This window comes from Ambystoma mexicanum, chromosome 5q (genome assembly GCF_040938575.1).
Source record: "Ambystoma mexicanum isolate Mex_15411 chromosome 5q, UKY_AmexF1_1, whole genome shotgun sequence".
Classification (NCBI taxonomy): Eukaryota; Metazoa; Chordata; class Amphibia; order Caudata; family Ambystomatidae; genus Ambystoma; species Ambystoma mexicanum.
Window position 1 is genome coordinate 1,262,031,086 of NC_090933.1, and position 13,142 is coordinate 1,262,044,227.

Genomic DNA, 13,142 nt, shown 5'->3' on the forward strand with positions numbered 1-13,142 from the left:
AAATCAAGGAAGAAGAGACCGGTGGCCTGGAAGACGTAGATTCCTTGTGGCCAACCATACTTTCGACCCCACCTTATAATAAGGGGCCGGAGACCTGTGTAGATCTGCATATTTCTTTTGTTGATTTTTGGCTGCCTGCAGATGTGCAGAAATAGAATTCCAGACCTTGGTCAGATCACGAACACAAGCCACAGCAGCCGGACTGTTAGATGAGACTGTGGGTTCCAAAGGAAGAGTACGAGGATGTTGACCATACATAGCAAAGAAAGGTGTAGTACCAGTAGAAGTGTGCAAAGAATTGTTGTACGCGAATTCTGCCATGACCAAGACAGACAACCATGTATCCTGATGCTGTAGAATAAGTCAACGTAAGTATTGTTCAAGAGTGGCGTTCAAACGTTCTGTCTGACCGTCCATCTGTGGATGATAGGCAGTAGAAACCCGATCCTCAATGCCAAGAGAAGTAGTGAGACCTTTCCAGAACTTAGAAGTGAACTGTGTACCGCGATCGGATATAATGACTTGCGGTAAACCAAAAAAATGATACACCTGCTTGAGGAACATGTCAGCTAATACAGGCGCACTAGGAAGACCTTTACAAGGGATAAACAAAGCCATTTTGGAGAATGTGTAAATCACCTCCCATATAGAGTCATAACCTTGATCATCAGGTAGCTCAACGATGAAGTCCATGGACAACATCTCCCAAGGATGATTCGGAACAGGCAAAGGATGTAATAAACCTATGGGTTTGGAGGGTATGTTTTTGCACTGGGCACAAACCGCACAGGATTTTAGATACTCCATGACATCTTCCTTCATTGATGACCGTCAACACCAGCGCGGTAATAGCTCCAGTGTTTTCCGTATTCCCGGATGCGCAGAAAACCTGGAATCATGGCCCCACCGGAGCGCGGTTTTCTGTGCCTCATGGTCAGGAAGATATATGAAACCCATATGATAAGGTAAGCCATTGCGAACGGTCAACCCTAATTAATGAATGACTGCTGGATTATTACGAACCCAAATCAAGAGAGAAGTGCCTAAGGAGGTTTGTACCACACACGCACAAACAACTTGTTGGGAGGACAGGAGATATTCACCTTCGTGTTACCTTGTTGGAACACCATGTATACGTGACAGTGCATCAGCTTTAGAATGTTTGGAACCAGGTCTATAGGTTATTTCAAAATTGTACATGGAGAAAAACTCGGCAAGGAGATTACGATGATCTGTAAAAACCTGTACCGGTACTGATGTACCCAAAAGATGATGCCGCCAGACTAAAAAGGCATCCCTGACTGCTTGCAGCTCTTTTTCAGTAATGTTGTAATTGGCTTCATACGAGGTTAATTTCCTAGAATGAAAAGCAACTGGGTGTAGTTTCCCCGAATCCTGACATTCCTGTGAAAGGATGGCCGCAACAGCCACATCAGATGCATCGGCCTCAACTATAAATAGAAAAGCAGGGTTAGGGAGTAGCAGTACAGGGGTGGTAGTGAAAGCTGACTTAAGTCGATCGAAAGCTACTTGAGCTGCATCATTCCAGACAAAAGCATTCTTGGAACTGTTAAGAGTAGTCAATGGTGAGGCCATAGAAGAAAAGGATTTGATAAAGCGTTGGTAAATATTTGCAAAACCAAGGAAGTACTGAAGTTGTTGCAAGGTAGCAGGGACTGGCCATTCTAGAATAGCTTTAACCTTGGTATTGCTCATTTTGATACCACAGTCAGTTATATCGTAGCCCAGAAACTCAACCAAAGAGACATGAAAACTGCACTTTTCTAACTTGGCATACAATTGACTTTCTCTAAGTCATTGTAGAACGGATGAAACATGGGACACATGAGAATCATAATCAGATGAATATATCAGAATGTCATCCAGATACACCACTACGAATCTGTCCAACATATCTTTGAATCCATCATTGATAAAGTGTTGGAAAGTGGCAGGAGCATTACAAAGACCGAAAGGCATAACACAATATTCAAATAGACCATACTTGGTCTTAAACGCGGTCTTCCACTCATCACCAGCCCTCATTCGGACTAGATTATAGGCCCACTTTAAATCGAGCTTGGTAAAAACTTTGGAGGCACCTAACTGATCAAGGAGGACTGAGATCAGAGGGATCAGATATTGGTTTCTTATGGTGACAGCATTGAGTTACCTATAATCAATACAGGGGCGGAGGTCTCCTTCTTTTTTAGGTACAAAACCATGGGCGAAGCTGCAGGAGACCGCGAGGGCCGAATAAACCCTGTGCTTAGAGACTTCTCTATGTATTGTTTCAGGATTCCGTCCTCTTTCTGGGTCAAAGAATAGATTCTACCATTTGGTATCTTAGCCCCTGGTATAATATCGATGGGACAGTCATAGGGTCTATGTGGTGGAAGCACTTCAGCACCTTTGGGGTCGAACACATCTTTATACACTGAATACTCCTGGGGTAATGATAACAGGGAAACAGCGCCCACAATGGGAGCAACTCCCAAGAGGGACTGGCAAGGATTCTCACAGATAGTTGGTGACAAGAAACAATGCTGTGTGCAGTATTAAGTTGAAAGCTCAATTTCCCCCTTAACCCAGTCAATGGTTGGGTTATGCAATTTTAACCATGGGATGCCCAAAATAATTTTGAATTGGGGGGCTGAGATGACATCGAAGGAAATAGTTTCCGAATGTACTGAGTCCGAAGTCATGATAAGAGGTACCGTCTGTTGGGTGACTAAACCAGACGACAAGGTACTACTGTCTACAGCATTGCCTAGCTCAGGATGATCTTTATCCACAAGACACACCTTGTTTTCTTGGGCATACATACGATCTATGTAGTTACCCGTGGCTCCTGAATCAACCACAGGATCCCCGGACCAGCATGAGCCCTTCAGATGTTTAAAAAAGGCTGAGAACGTAACAGGCATAAGCATAGTGGAGTCCATAGATACAGAACTCAGCAGCTGGACCCCTTCCACTACCGAGTTTTCACGTTTCCCGACTTCTTAGGTTTTTTTGGACAGGCCTTTAACAGATGCTCGCTAGAACCACAATAAAAACATAGGTTTTCCGTGCGTCTCTGTTCTCTCTCCTGAGCATTTAATGGCCCTCCTAGAGCACCAGAGACCGTGGGAATCAGGGAAACTAGAACCGGAATTTGGGGTCTTTTCTCCCCTTTTCTTTCTGCTCTGTGAGCATCGCCTTGGAGAACCAAATCTAGTAACTCATGGAAGGCAGTTGGAACTACCAGGACTGTTGCCAGGGTATTTTTAAGCGTGTCCGAAAGGCCCTTATAGAACAATGAGGCTTTCTTGTCTTCGGGCCAACCAGTTTCAACTATAAGCTGATTAAACCTAGTGACATAGGAAAGGAGGGGTGTATCGCCTTGTTGTAAGCTTAATAATTCTAACTCGGTGGCCTGGGTCTTATAACGTGTGTCAAAAACCTGACTCATAGCCTCTAACAAAGAATCACAATCAAATAACAGTGGGCTACCAGCTTCCAATAATGGGTTAGCCCATGCTGCAGCCGTAACGGCTAGATGGGAAAGAACAAAAGCTGTCTTAGTGGTGGAATCAGGAAAAGCATTAGGGTGACATAGAAAGTGTAAACGACACTGATTGAAGAATGTCCTATAAACCCTAGGATCTCCATGAAACCGTTCAGGGGGAGCTAATGGATGTGGTGTGGACATATAGACCGAGGCAGCCGGTGCCACTTGACGTGCAGGTACCCCGGCACCAGCAACGGGTAGCTGGGGAGGGGGCTGCTCAGTAGCCAGCAACAATGCCTGGAGCCCATCAATGCGTGCCTGCGTGGTAGTATGAGCCGTCTGCATGTCAGTACGCAATTCGGCCACTATTTGCATTAATGCAGCCAAGGTCTCATTGGCGTCCATTTTTAGGGCTTCTGATTATGTAAGGTTTCTCAGAATCCGTAGAGATGGAACCAGAGTTGGACCCATAGTGTAGCCGTAGAATTCATTCTACAAATACAACCCTCTGAACACCCAAGATAAGGAACACCACACGAATGACCAGGCGCTGCAGGAAAACATGAGAAACAAATTAGATCATAGAGTTAATAACCAAGATACAGGATAATGGAGAGCAGTAGATTAAGAACTGACAGACTAGGGAGTATACCAGGATGTTCTCGTCGAAGAATGTAACAAGGCTGGGCCAAGATGTGGACTAAGAAAAAGCACAAGAGAGAGAGTGATGTTTACTAATGAAAAATAATAAAAAGGCAGTAAAAAGGGCAGTAGTTGACAGATGAAATTGAAGGCTTACCACTGGTCCTGATGTAGATGGCGTACCGAATTAACACCCAGTGTACTAGTACCTGAACCGACGACACAAGGACGCCTACACGGAAGGAGGCAGTCTCTAGTCCAAACCCTATCCCGCCAGCACAAGGACGCCTAACGACTAGTGCAGGATGGCAGTCTCAAGTTCCGCGCTATTCGTACACTTGGGTGTAATTGGTAGGTTTTCAGAAGCAAGATGGGTTATTCCTTGAAGAGGTAAATATGCCAGCAATCCGATGGACAGAGATGGTAAATAAGAGTTCCAAGTTCAGTGCACGCGGAGGCAAGCAGATTCCAAGCGGCAGGCAAAGACTTGTAAGTGAGCGTTCCGGGTTCGGTACACGTGTAGACAAGCAGATTCCAAGCGGCAGGCAAAGATTTGTAAGTGAGCGTTCCGTGTTCGGTACACTTGTAGACAAGCAGATTCCAAGCGGCAGGCAGAGACTGGTAAGTAAGCGTTCCGGGTTTGGTGCACATGGAATACCAAGGAAAAGGTATAGGAGGCAAGGCAAAGGCAATGGCAAAGGACATGGCAAAGGACAAGGAGAATACCAAGTACAAGACGTAGTCGCGGCTGATTAAAAAATCAGAAGCAAAGAGCAGGCAACCCGCAAGTCTTTAAGTAGGTTACCAAGGAAACGTGCTCTTCACGTCCCCCGTAGCGGGGGGAACGCAACGGATGCCAAAGTCGCCATGGCAACCCATATACATGAATCCTATGGAATCGGGTATGGCAAGAGTGTTGTTCCACGCTCTGCTGTAGTTTATTCTTGCGAGGAAAAGAACGAAGAAACACGTGACCAGGTCCGGAACCTGACAAACACCTTACACCCATTACTTTTTTGGTTACATAGCAAAGGGAGAAGGGGCCGTTCAGAATGATCAAGAAAAAGATCAGAGGATGAGATAAATACTATGTAACGGAATATAGCATTCAAAGAACTAACACACTTGGCCTAGTACATTTTCTAATAATGCATGAATACGGAGATTCACACTTTGTAAATCCACTTCCATACAGATTCCTAACTCGTACCAAATGTCTGACCTCTTCTTTAAAGAGGCCCCATTCAGTATCCCTGAAACCCATCTTTCGATTATTGCTAGAGCACTCTTGCTAATATCCGCCATCTTTCTTTTCTCTGTCTCTATGTTGGAGTTGAATGAGAATTGAGCGAAGTTCAGTGTCATATTAGTCTCTCATAACCCAACACTATTTTCAAAAATCAGAGAATTCTAGAACCTAGTGTACATTAGCAAAGCATTCAACACAGGGAGTCTGTTTGATACTTGATGTATTTGCTTTTAAATTTGAACAAATATTTTGTATGTATATATTTACTAATAATTGTTTGATCTTTGTTAAAGACCATCTGTATTCCCTGGTTGATTATGAACTGTGTTAACATAACCTTAAATCTTGTTTAATAATCCTTTGGTGTTTTCTTTCTAGACAATCCCTGGCGATGCGACTGTGCTTTGCATTGGCTCAGGGCCTGGATGAAGGAGGAAGGTCAGCGGCTCCTTAGTTCCTTGGACCGGAAACTTATATGCTCTGAGCCACCGCGCCTCTCCCACCAGAGCCTCGTCGATGTCTCTGGCAACAGCTTGATCTGCATCCCGCCCGTGGTGCAGGTGGAACCCCTTGAAATGACAGCGCGTCTCGGAGATGCTCTGCGTGTTTCCTGCCATGCTTCTGGGTACCCACAACCCTTGGTCACCTGGAGGAAAGTTGTTCATTCCAGAATAGGCCCACCCAAGGTTAGTATGAGACCTTATGGTGGCGGAACCTTCGAGCTGAGCGAGAGGAGCATTGGGGAACAGTACGACTCGGACACAGGAAGTGGGATGCTGTTCCTCAACAATATCACTGTGGCCCATGCTGGGAAATATGAATGTGAGGCCTCAAACCCAGGGGGAACCGCAAAAGTCCTCTTTCACCTCATGGTCAATCTCTCGAACCAGCAGTCCCGCTCGTATCCTTCGCTCGACATCAGCCAGGAACCATTATACGATATGGAGAGCATGGATTTCAACGCCTTGAGCATGGGCACACAGACCGCGATTGCCATTGGAATATCTCTGCTGGCCCTCACAGCACTTCTGCTCATTATGATGATCTACAGCAAGCACCACAAGAGGAAAAAGGCCGAGCAGGAGGAGAACATCCTCTACGTCAATGACTATTCGGACGGGCCCACCACGTTTGCCCAACTGGAAGAGTACAGGGACGAACGGGGCCATGAGATGTTTGTGATAGACCGAAACAAGCCCCTCTTTGCCACCTACAAAGATTCTCAAGTGCAAGGGATTTACCCAGCACTGCCCCAGCTGATCGACCAGCCGCAGGACCAAGCCACCCAGACACTGACGGCTGAGGGTCAGGTTGTACGTGAGGACAATGACATTTTTGTAAATCAGGGACTTCTGTTTCAGCACCAGATAGCCTATGAGATCCACTGTTGATTGAGTGTGGCGATATCAAAGGAAGCCTGGGACTATGGGAAGGCCAATATGAAAAGGACACCCCTGTATTGCGGTGAAATTGACCTTGTATCTGTCGCCTTCAGGCTCTGTAAACTAGTAGAAATCCTTCTGAAACTTGGAGGCCTTATGACCACCTATTCAAAGCTTCACAGTCCATGGCCACACAAGCAGCCTGATTAAAGAACCGAAGGAACTCACATATGCACAATACAGGACTGAAATGGTGCATTGGAAAATTGAGGCTGATGGTACAGTGAAGAAACTCCACTGCACTTGGGACAAATTGTCGCCACTGCCTTCATGATTCACTGGACAGGTTTTGGAGGAAGGCGAGGAGGGGCTTCATTTGTTTTTGTCAAACCAACAAAATTGTTGCACACTGGTAGCTAAATCTCTGATATGACATGTGTGTTTCTCAGTCACCCACATATCACTATTTTTTTCCCCCTCCACATAATGAAGTGAAAAATCGAGCCCTCTCCTAGGGGGGCCTACTGTGAGATCTGCAGAGTTTAGGGGCTAGTGCAACTGAGGTGTGAAGCCTTTAAGTAGTGTTCTTACAGAGACTCATGAGTGGGCAACACATGTGAAGTAGCTGGAACATGCAGGTACAACTCGTGGGAGTCTGTCACAGACAAGAAAATAAAGACTGAGGATTCAATGAGTTTGGGGCGAGGCAGGAGCAAGTAGGGAGACGCGCAGCATGAAAGAACAATGGGGCTGGGCTGGCATGATGTAAGGCCATGAGAAGTAATATGCAGGCTCAATTAACCTCTGGGAGATGTGGAATCTAGGCTAGATGCGGTGAAGATGGAACGCGGACAGGTGGGAAGAAGAGAAGGAACCGATCAACACAGGGTGGTCTAAGGGGTACAGAGGAAGAATGGCTGGGCGAAACGGAAATGGGCTGGAACAAAGAGGGCACAGTAAATGGTGTGTATAGAGCAGTGGTGGAAGGGGAGCTGGAAGAGAGGTTCCATGTGGGGGGAAACTGCTGGGAGAAGAGGGCACGAAAGGATGGCGTGGCTAGTTTGCGATGATGGAAGTTTGGGCTTGGATACCTGAATACTGGGCTAAAGACACAAGGGCAAGAGTGAAGAAGCGTTGGGAAAAGCCAAAGCTTTAATGTTTATCTTGGCGAGTAAGTGACCTTGCTTTTACAGGCAATGGACTCTTTGGTTCGTCATAGCTCGCGGCACGTGTTGTCCACCATTTCCTAGAAATTCGATCCGTCCGGACGGTGGAAGAGTATTAATGATCTACAAGAAAGTGATCTATTTTTCCACATGGCTGAGGTGTCTCTTCAGCAAATGAGTGCCTCCTGTTAACTAATGGACACATGACCTCAGCCAGCAAAACATGGAGCGAAGTACGCTCCGTGACTTTGTGCTTACGGTAACGGGAATATTTATTCCAGGTCCTATCGTAATCCAATTCCTAGTTCTCAAACAGGAGTTTATCATGCAAGCTGCTTTTTTGCAAAGACACCATTTATTTCTCATTTTGTTTTCAGAAGACCTCGGGTGACTGGTTCCTTGCAGTGAAGAGCTGGGGATCTCAATGGTAGCCACCCTGCTGGGCCAGATGCCACCACACTTGGTCATCTACGACGCCTTGGAGCAACCACTGCCCCCTTTCTTTACCAGTTACTGAAGTTGGGTAATCCTTTCCTTCTTGCACACCAAAGTGCAGTCGTCAGAGGTTGAGGACACTCTGACCTATGGTGCTGCATATCAAGTCATATCAAATAATTAAGGTTGCTTTGGTTTTGGGATAGTTAGGGGGAGATAGGCTTTCGAGCTTCAAACTCATGGAAATATGACATCATACAAAGAAAATTGATCTTTAGAAAAGTGGGGCAAAAGTAACTCAATAGTAATCCAAGGACACGACGCGGAGTAGACTTTTAGTTGCGGTTTATGTATAAACGGAAAATCCTGTGCTGTAAGTTTCAGTGAGTCCAGTGGATTCGTCCTGTCCATCTCAAAAGTAAGGGGGCCTCTGGATTCTTGAGAAGGATGGTATGATCCATTCTAAACAGTAATAACACCTCCAACTGGGCAGTTCCTGCCCTTCTTTTCAGGTGTTGAGGAATGGTGATTAGCTGTGCTAGCACTTAAAACCCCGTGCATTTTCATTGATTTCCACCTCTAACCACGACCCCTACCACCCCATATACTCACTAAAAACTGCAGAACATTAGAGAAAAGGTGAAGCAAAGACCATCTAAAGCACACAACTCCAGTTTTTGAAGACCAACAGGAAAACGGACGCCAGCAGGAAGTGGGAAGATGATCGCTGTCAATGTCAAAGAGGGGGTGTATGCATAGCACTGATCAGTACTGGCCGGGCCTCCGTAAGGCTTGGATGAGAACTAAAAACAAAACGTACAACAAGCAATGTAACCAAGGCTTTAAATTAACATCGGAGTGTGTAAAAACAAAACGAACAGAATAGAACATTACATATACAACACAGATCTTTGTCCATTGGACTGTACGTACGTGATTTTGTTTGTGTTATTTTGCACACTCTGATGTTCGGTTAAAGCCTTAGCTACATTGCTTATTGTTTTGTTTTTTTGTTGTTGACATAAATGTTTATAACTGTGTCCCATTGCCATGAATTACCTCCTTTTTCGTCATATGGACTCTGTTTTTGGACTCCTACACACTCTCGTTCCTCGCCTTCATTTAACCAAGAGATGTCTTGCCTTTTTTGATTCTTCCTTGAATGAAAACCCTAGCATTAAGCTTCCTATGCTCTTAGAACATTGATATGGCTTAATAATAATATTATTATATTATGGCTTGTGGTGGGCAGAGCTCAACCATGCAATCTGACGTTATTTGAAAAGCAAAGAGAATTTTAATAAGAGGGACTGTATGTAACTGCAACATTTGGGGAAATATTGCAATCTAAACTTGGTTTCGAAGTTATGGAATCTCTAGCTCAAATAATTTGGAATCTGTGGAGATCTAGTAATCCCTGCTAGTTTAAACCACCTTTGCAGTCTCTGCCAAGCATCTGCTTGGGTAGTGGAGCCCAGCTGAGGGCTGTGATGGCCACAAAGTCTTGTGTTTGTGGTCGATGCACATTGTACAAATCACTATGCAAAGCGAATCGAGCAGCGTGCTCGCAGCGATGGACCTTCTCCGAACTGTGACCGCCTCCCACCGCGCTGCACCCCTCCCGCTTCTCTGAGCTGTACGGTACCCTTGATCTGGAAAAGTCAAGTCTCTTTCGTCTGATCGGTTAAGGCAGTCATTCCAAAATGTCTATGCACTTCTCTGTTTTTGTGCGGTAGGCGTGTCCCACTCTGCGGGATGCTACAGAAAGTTTTATACACACTGATGTTAAAGCAGATTTCATTTTGCCAGTCCTAAAACTACACAAAGAATTGAGTTTCATGGCCAACACGTTGTATTATTAATTGCAGCTTACCGCCTAACAATACTGACATTTATGGCCATATCATGGCAAAATACCCAGCACTTCTTGAGTAACAATCGGAAACCTATAAATACGACCATACAATATTGACTGGCGGTGCAACTGTACTGGCTCAGTTAAGAACCACCCGTATTGAGCTTACCTAAAGAAAGATTCAAAATGGCGGCTGTGACCATTATTTGTTTTGAACTTTTGTATTGGCTGCTTTGCACACATCAATGTTTTTCTTTTAAGCACCTGTTGCTCTGCCAAAACAATATTATTTTCATATGTATATATTTTGCGACATTAAGAGGTGCATCCCCCCAAAGATCGGATTGATCTCGGTGGGGTCAGCAAAGTGGGGCATATTTTGACTGTGTTTGTACCTATTCTGTCTCTTACATGCAGACCCATTCATGCGGTGGCGTATTAAATTATGAATTGCACGGGTGCAAACAGTGCTGTGTATTCGCTCACTGTATATTCACTTTTTGAAATAAACAAATTCCTTTGTAAATATAAGCTTCCATCACTTCATTTTTTCTAAGGATTTCCAGGTGCACAAATGCATCTATGGTGGTTGTTCCCAGGTGCACAAATGCATCTATGGTGGGTGTTCCCAGGTGCACAAATGCATTTATGGTCGGTGTTCCCAGGTGCACAAATGCATTTATGGTTGGTGTTCCCAGGTGCACAAATGCATTAATGGTCGGTGTTCCCAGGTGCACAAATGCATTTATGGTTGGTGTTCCCAGGTGCACAAATGCATTTATGGTGGGTGTTCCCAGGTGCACAAATACATTTATGGTCGGTGTTCCTAGTTGAACATATGCATTTATGGTCCGTGTTCCCAGGTGCACAAATGCATTTATGGTCGGTGTTCCTAGTTGAACAAATGCATTTATGGTGGGTGTTCCCAGGTGCACAAATACATTTATGGTCAGTGTTCCCAGGTGCACAAATGCATTTATGGTCAGTGTTCCCAGGTGTACCAGTAGGCTTGGTGGGTGTTCCCAGGTACACAAATACATTTATGGTCAGTGTTCCCAGGTGCACAAATGCATTTATGGTGGGTGTTCCCAGGTGCACAAATACATTTATGGTCGGTGTTCCTAGTTGAACAAATGCATTTATGGTCCGTGTTCCCAGGTGCACAAATGCATTTATGGTCGGTGTTCCTAGTTGAACAAATGCATTTATGGTGGGTGTTCCCAGGTGCACAAATGCATTTATGGTCGGTGTTCCTAGTTGAACAAATGCATTAATGGTGGGTGTTCCCAGGTGCACAAATGCATTTATGGTTGGTGTTCCCAGGTGCACAAATGCATTTATGGTGGCTGTTCCTAGGTACACAAATACATTTATGGTCAGTGTTCCCAGGTGCACAAATGCATTTATGGTCGGTGTTCCTAGTTGAACAAATGCATTTATGGTGGGTGTTCCCAGGTGCACAAATGCATTTATGGTCAGTGTTCCCAGGTGCACCAATGCATCTATGGTCGGTGTTCCCAGGTGCACCAATGCATCTATGGTCGGTGTTCCCAGGTGCACCAATGCATCTATGGTGGGTGTTCCCAGGTGCACAAATGCATCTATGGTGGGTGTTCCCAGGTGCACAAATGCATTTATGGTCGGTGTTCCCAGGTGCACCAATGCATCTATGGTCGGTGTTCCCAGGTGCACCAATGCATCTATGGTCGGTGTTCCCAGGTGCACAAATGCACTTATGGTCGGTGTTCCCAGGTGCACAAATGCATTTATGGTGGGTGTTCCCAGGTGCACAAATGCATTTATGGTCAGTGTTCTCAGATGAACAAATGCATATATGGTAGGAACTCCCAGGTGTACAAATGCATTTATGGTCGGTGTTCCTAGTTGAACAAATGCATTAATGGTCGGTGTTCCCAGGTGCACAAATGCATTTATGGTTGGTGTTCCCAGGTGCACAAATGCATTTATGGTGGGTGTTCCCAGGGACACAAATACATTTATGGTCAGTGTTTGCAGGTGCACAAATGCATTTATGGTGGGTGTTCCCAGGTGCACAAATACATTTATGGTCGGTGTTCCTAGTTGAACAAATGCATTTATGGTCCGTGTTCCCAGGTGCACAAATGCATTTATGGTCGGTGTTCCTAGTTGAACAAATGCATTTATGGTGGGTGTTCCCAGGTGCACAAATATATTTATGGTCAGTGTTCCCAGGTGCACAAATGCATTTATGGTCAGTGTTCCCAGGTGTACCAGTAGGCTTGGTGGGTGTTCCCAGGTGCACAAATGCATTTATGGTGGGTGTTCCCAGGTGCACAAATGCATTTATGGTGGGTGTTCCCAGGTGCACAAATACATTTATGGTCGGTGTTCCTAGTTGAACAAATGCATTTATGGTCCGTGTTCCCAGGTGCACAAATGCATTTATGGTCGGTGTTCCTAGTTGAACAAATGCATTAATGGTGGGTGTTCCCAGGTGCACAAATGCATTTATGGTTGGTGTTCCCAGGTGCACAAATGCATTTATGGTGGCTGTTCCTAGGTACACAAATACATTTATGGTCAGTGTTCCCAGGTGCACAAATGCATTTATGGTCGGTGTTCCTAGTTGAACAAATGCATTTATGGTGGGTGTTCCCAGGTGCACAAATGCATTTATGGTCAGTGTTCCCAGGTGCACAAATGCATTTATGGTCAGTGTTCCCAGGTGTACCAGTAGGCTTGGTGGGTGTTCCCAGGTACACAAATACATTTATGGTCAGTGTTCCCAGGTGCACAAATGCATTTATGGTGGGTGTTCCCAGGTGCACAAATACATTTATGGTCGGTGTTCCTAGTTGAACAAATGCATTTATGGTCCGTGTTCCCAGGTGCACAAATGCATTTATGGTCGGTGTTCCGAGTTGAACAAATGCATTAA

The 13,142-nt window shown here is 45.1% G+C and overlaps 1 protein-coding gene across 2 annotated transcripts in view; it reads left to right on the forward strand.

Moving 5' to 3' along the window:
- LRRC24 (leucine rich repeat containing 24) overlaps positions 1–9,316 on the forward strand; it is a 148,467-nt gene extending 139,151 nt beyond the window's left edge. For both annotated transcript variants that reach the window (XM_069621774.1, XM_069621775.1), the window contains exon 5: positions 5,763–9,316. In XM_069621774.1, the coding sequence (XP_069477875.1) occupies positions 5,763–6,775 (1,013 nt within the window). In that variant the 3' untranslated portion in view covers positions 6,776–9,316. The remainder of the gene's footprint in view (positions 1–5,762) is intronic.
- Positions 9,317–13,142: the final 3,826 nt, after the last annotated feature.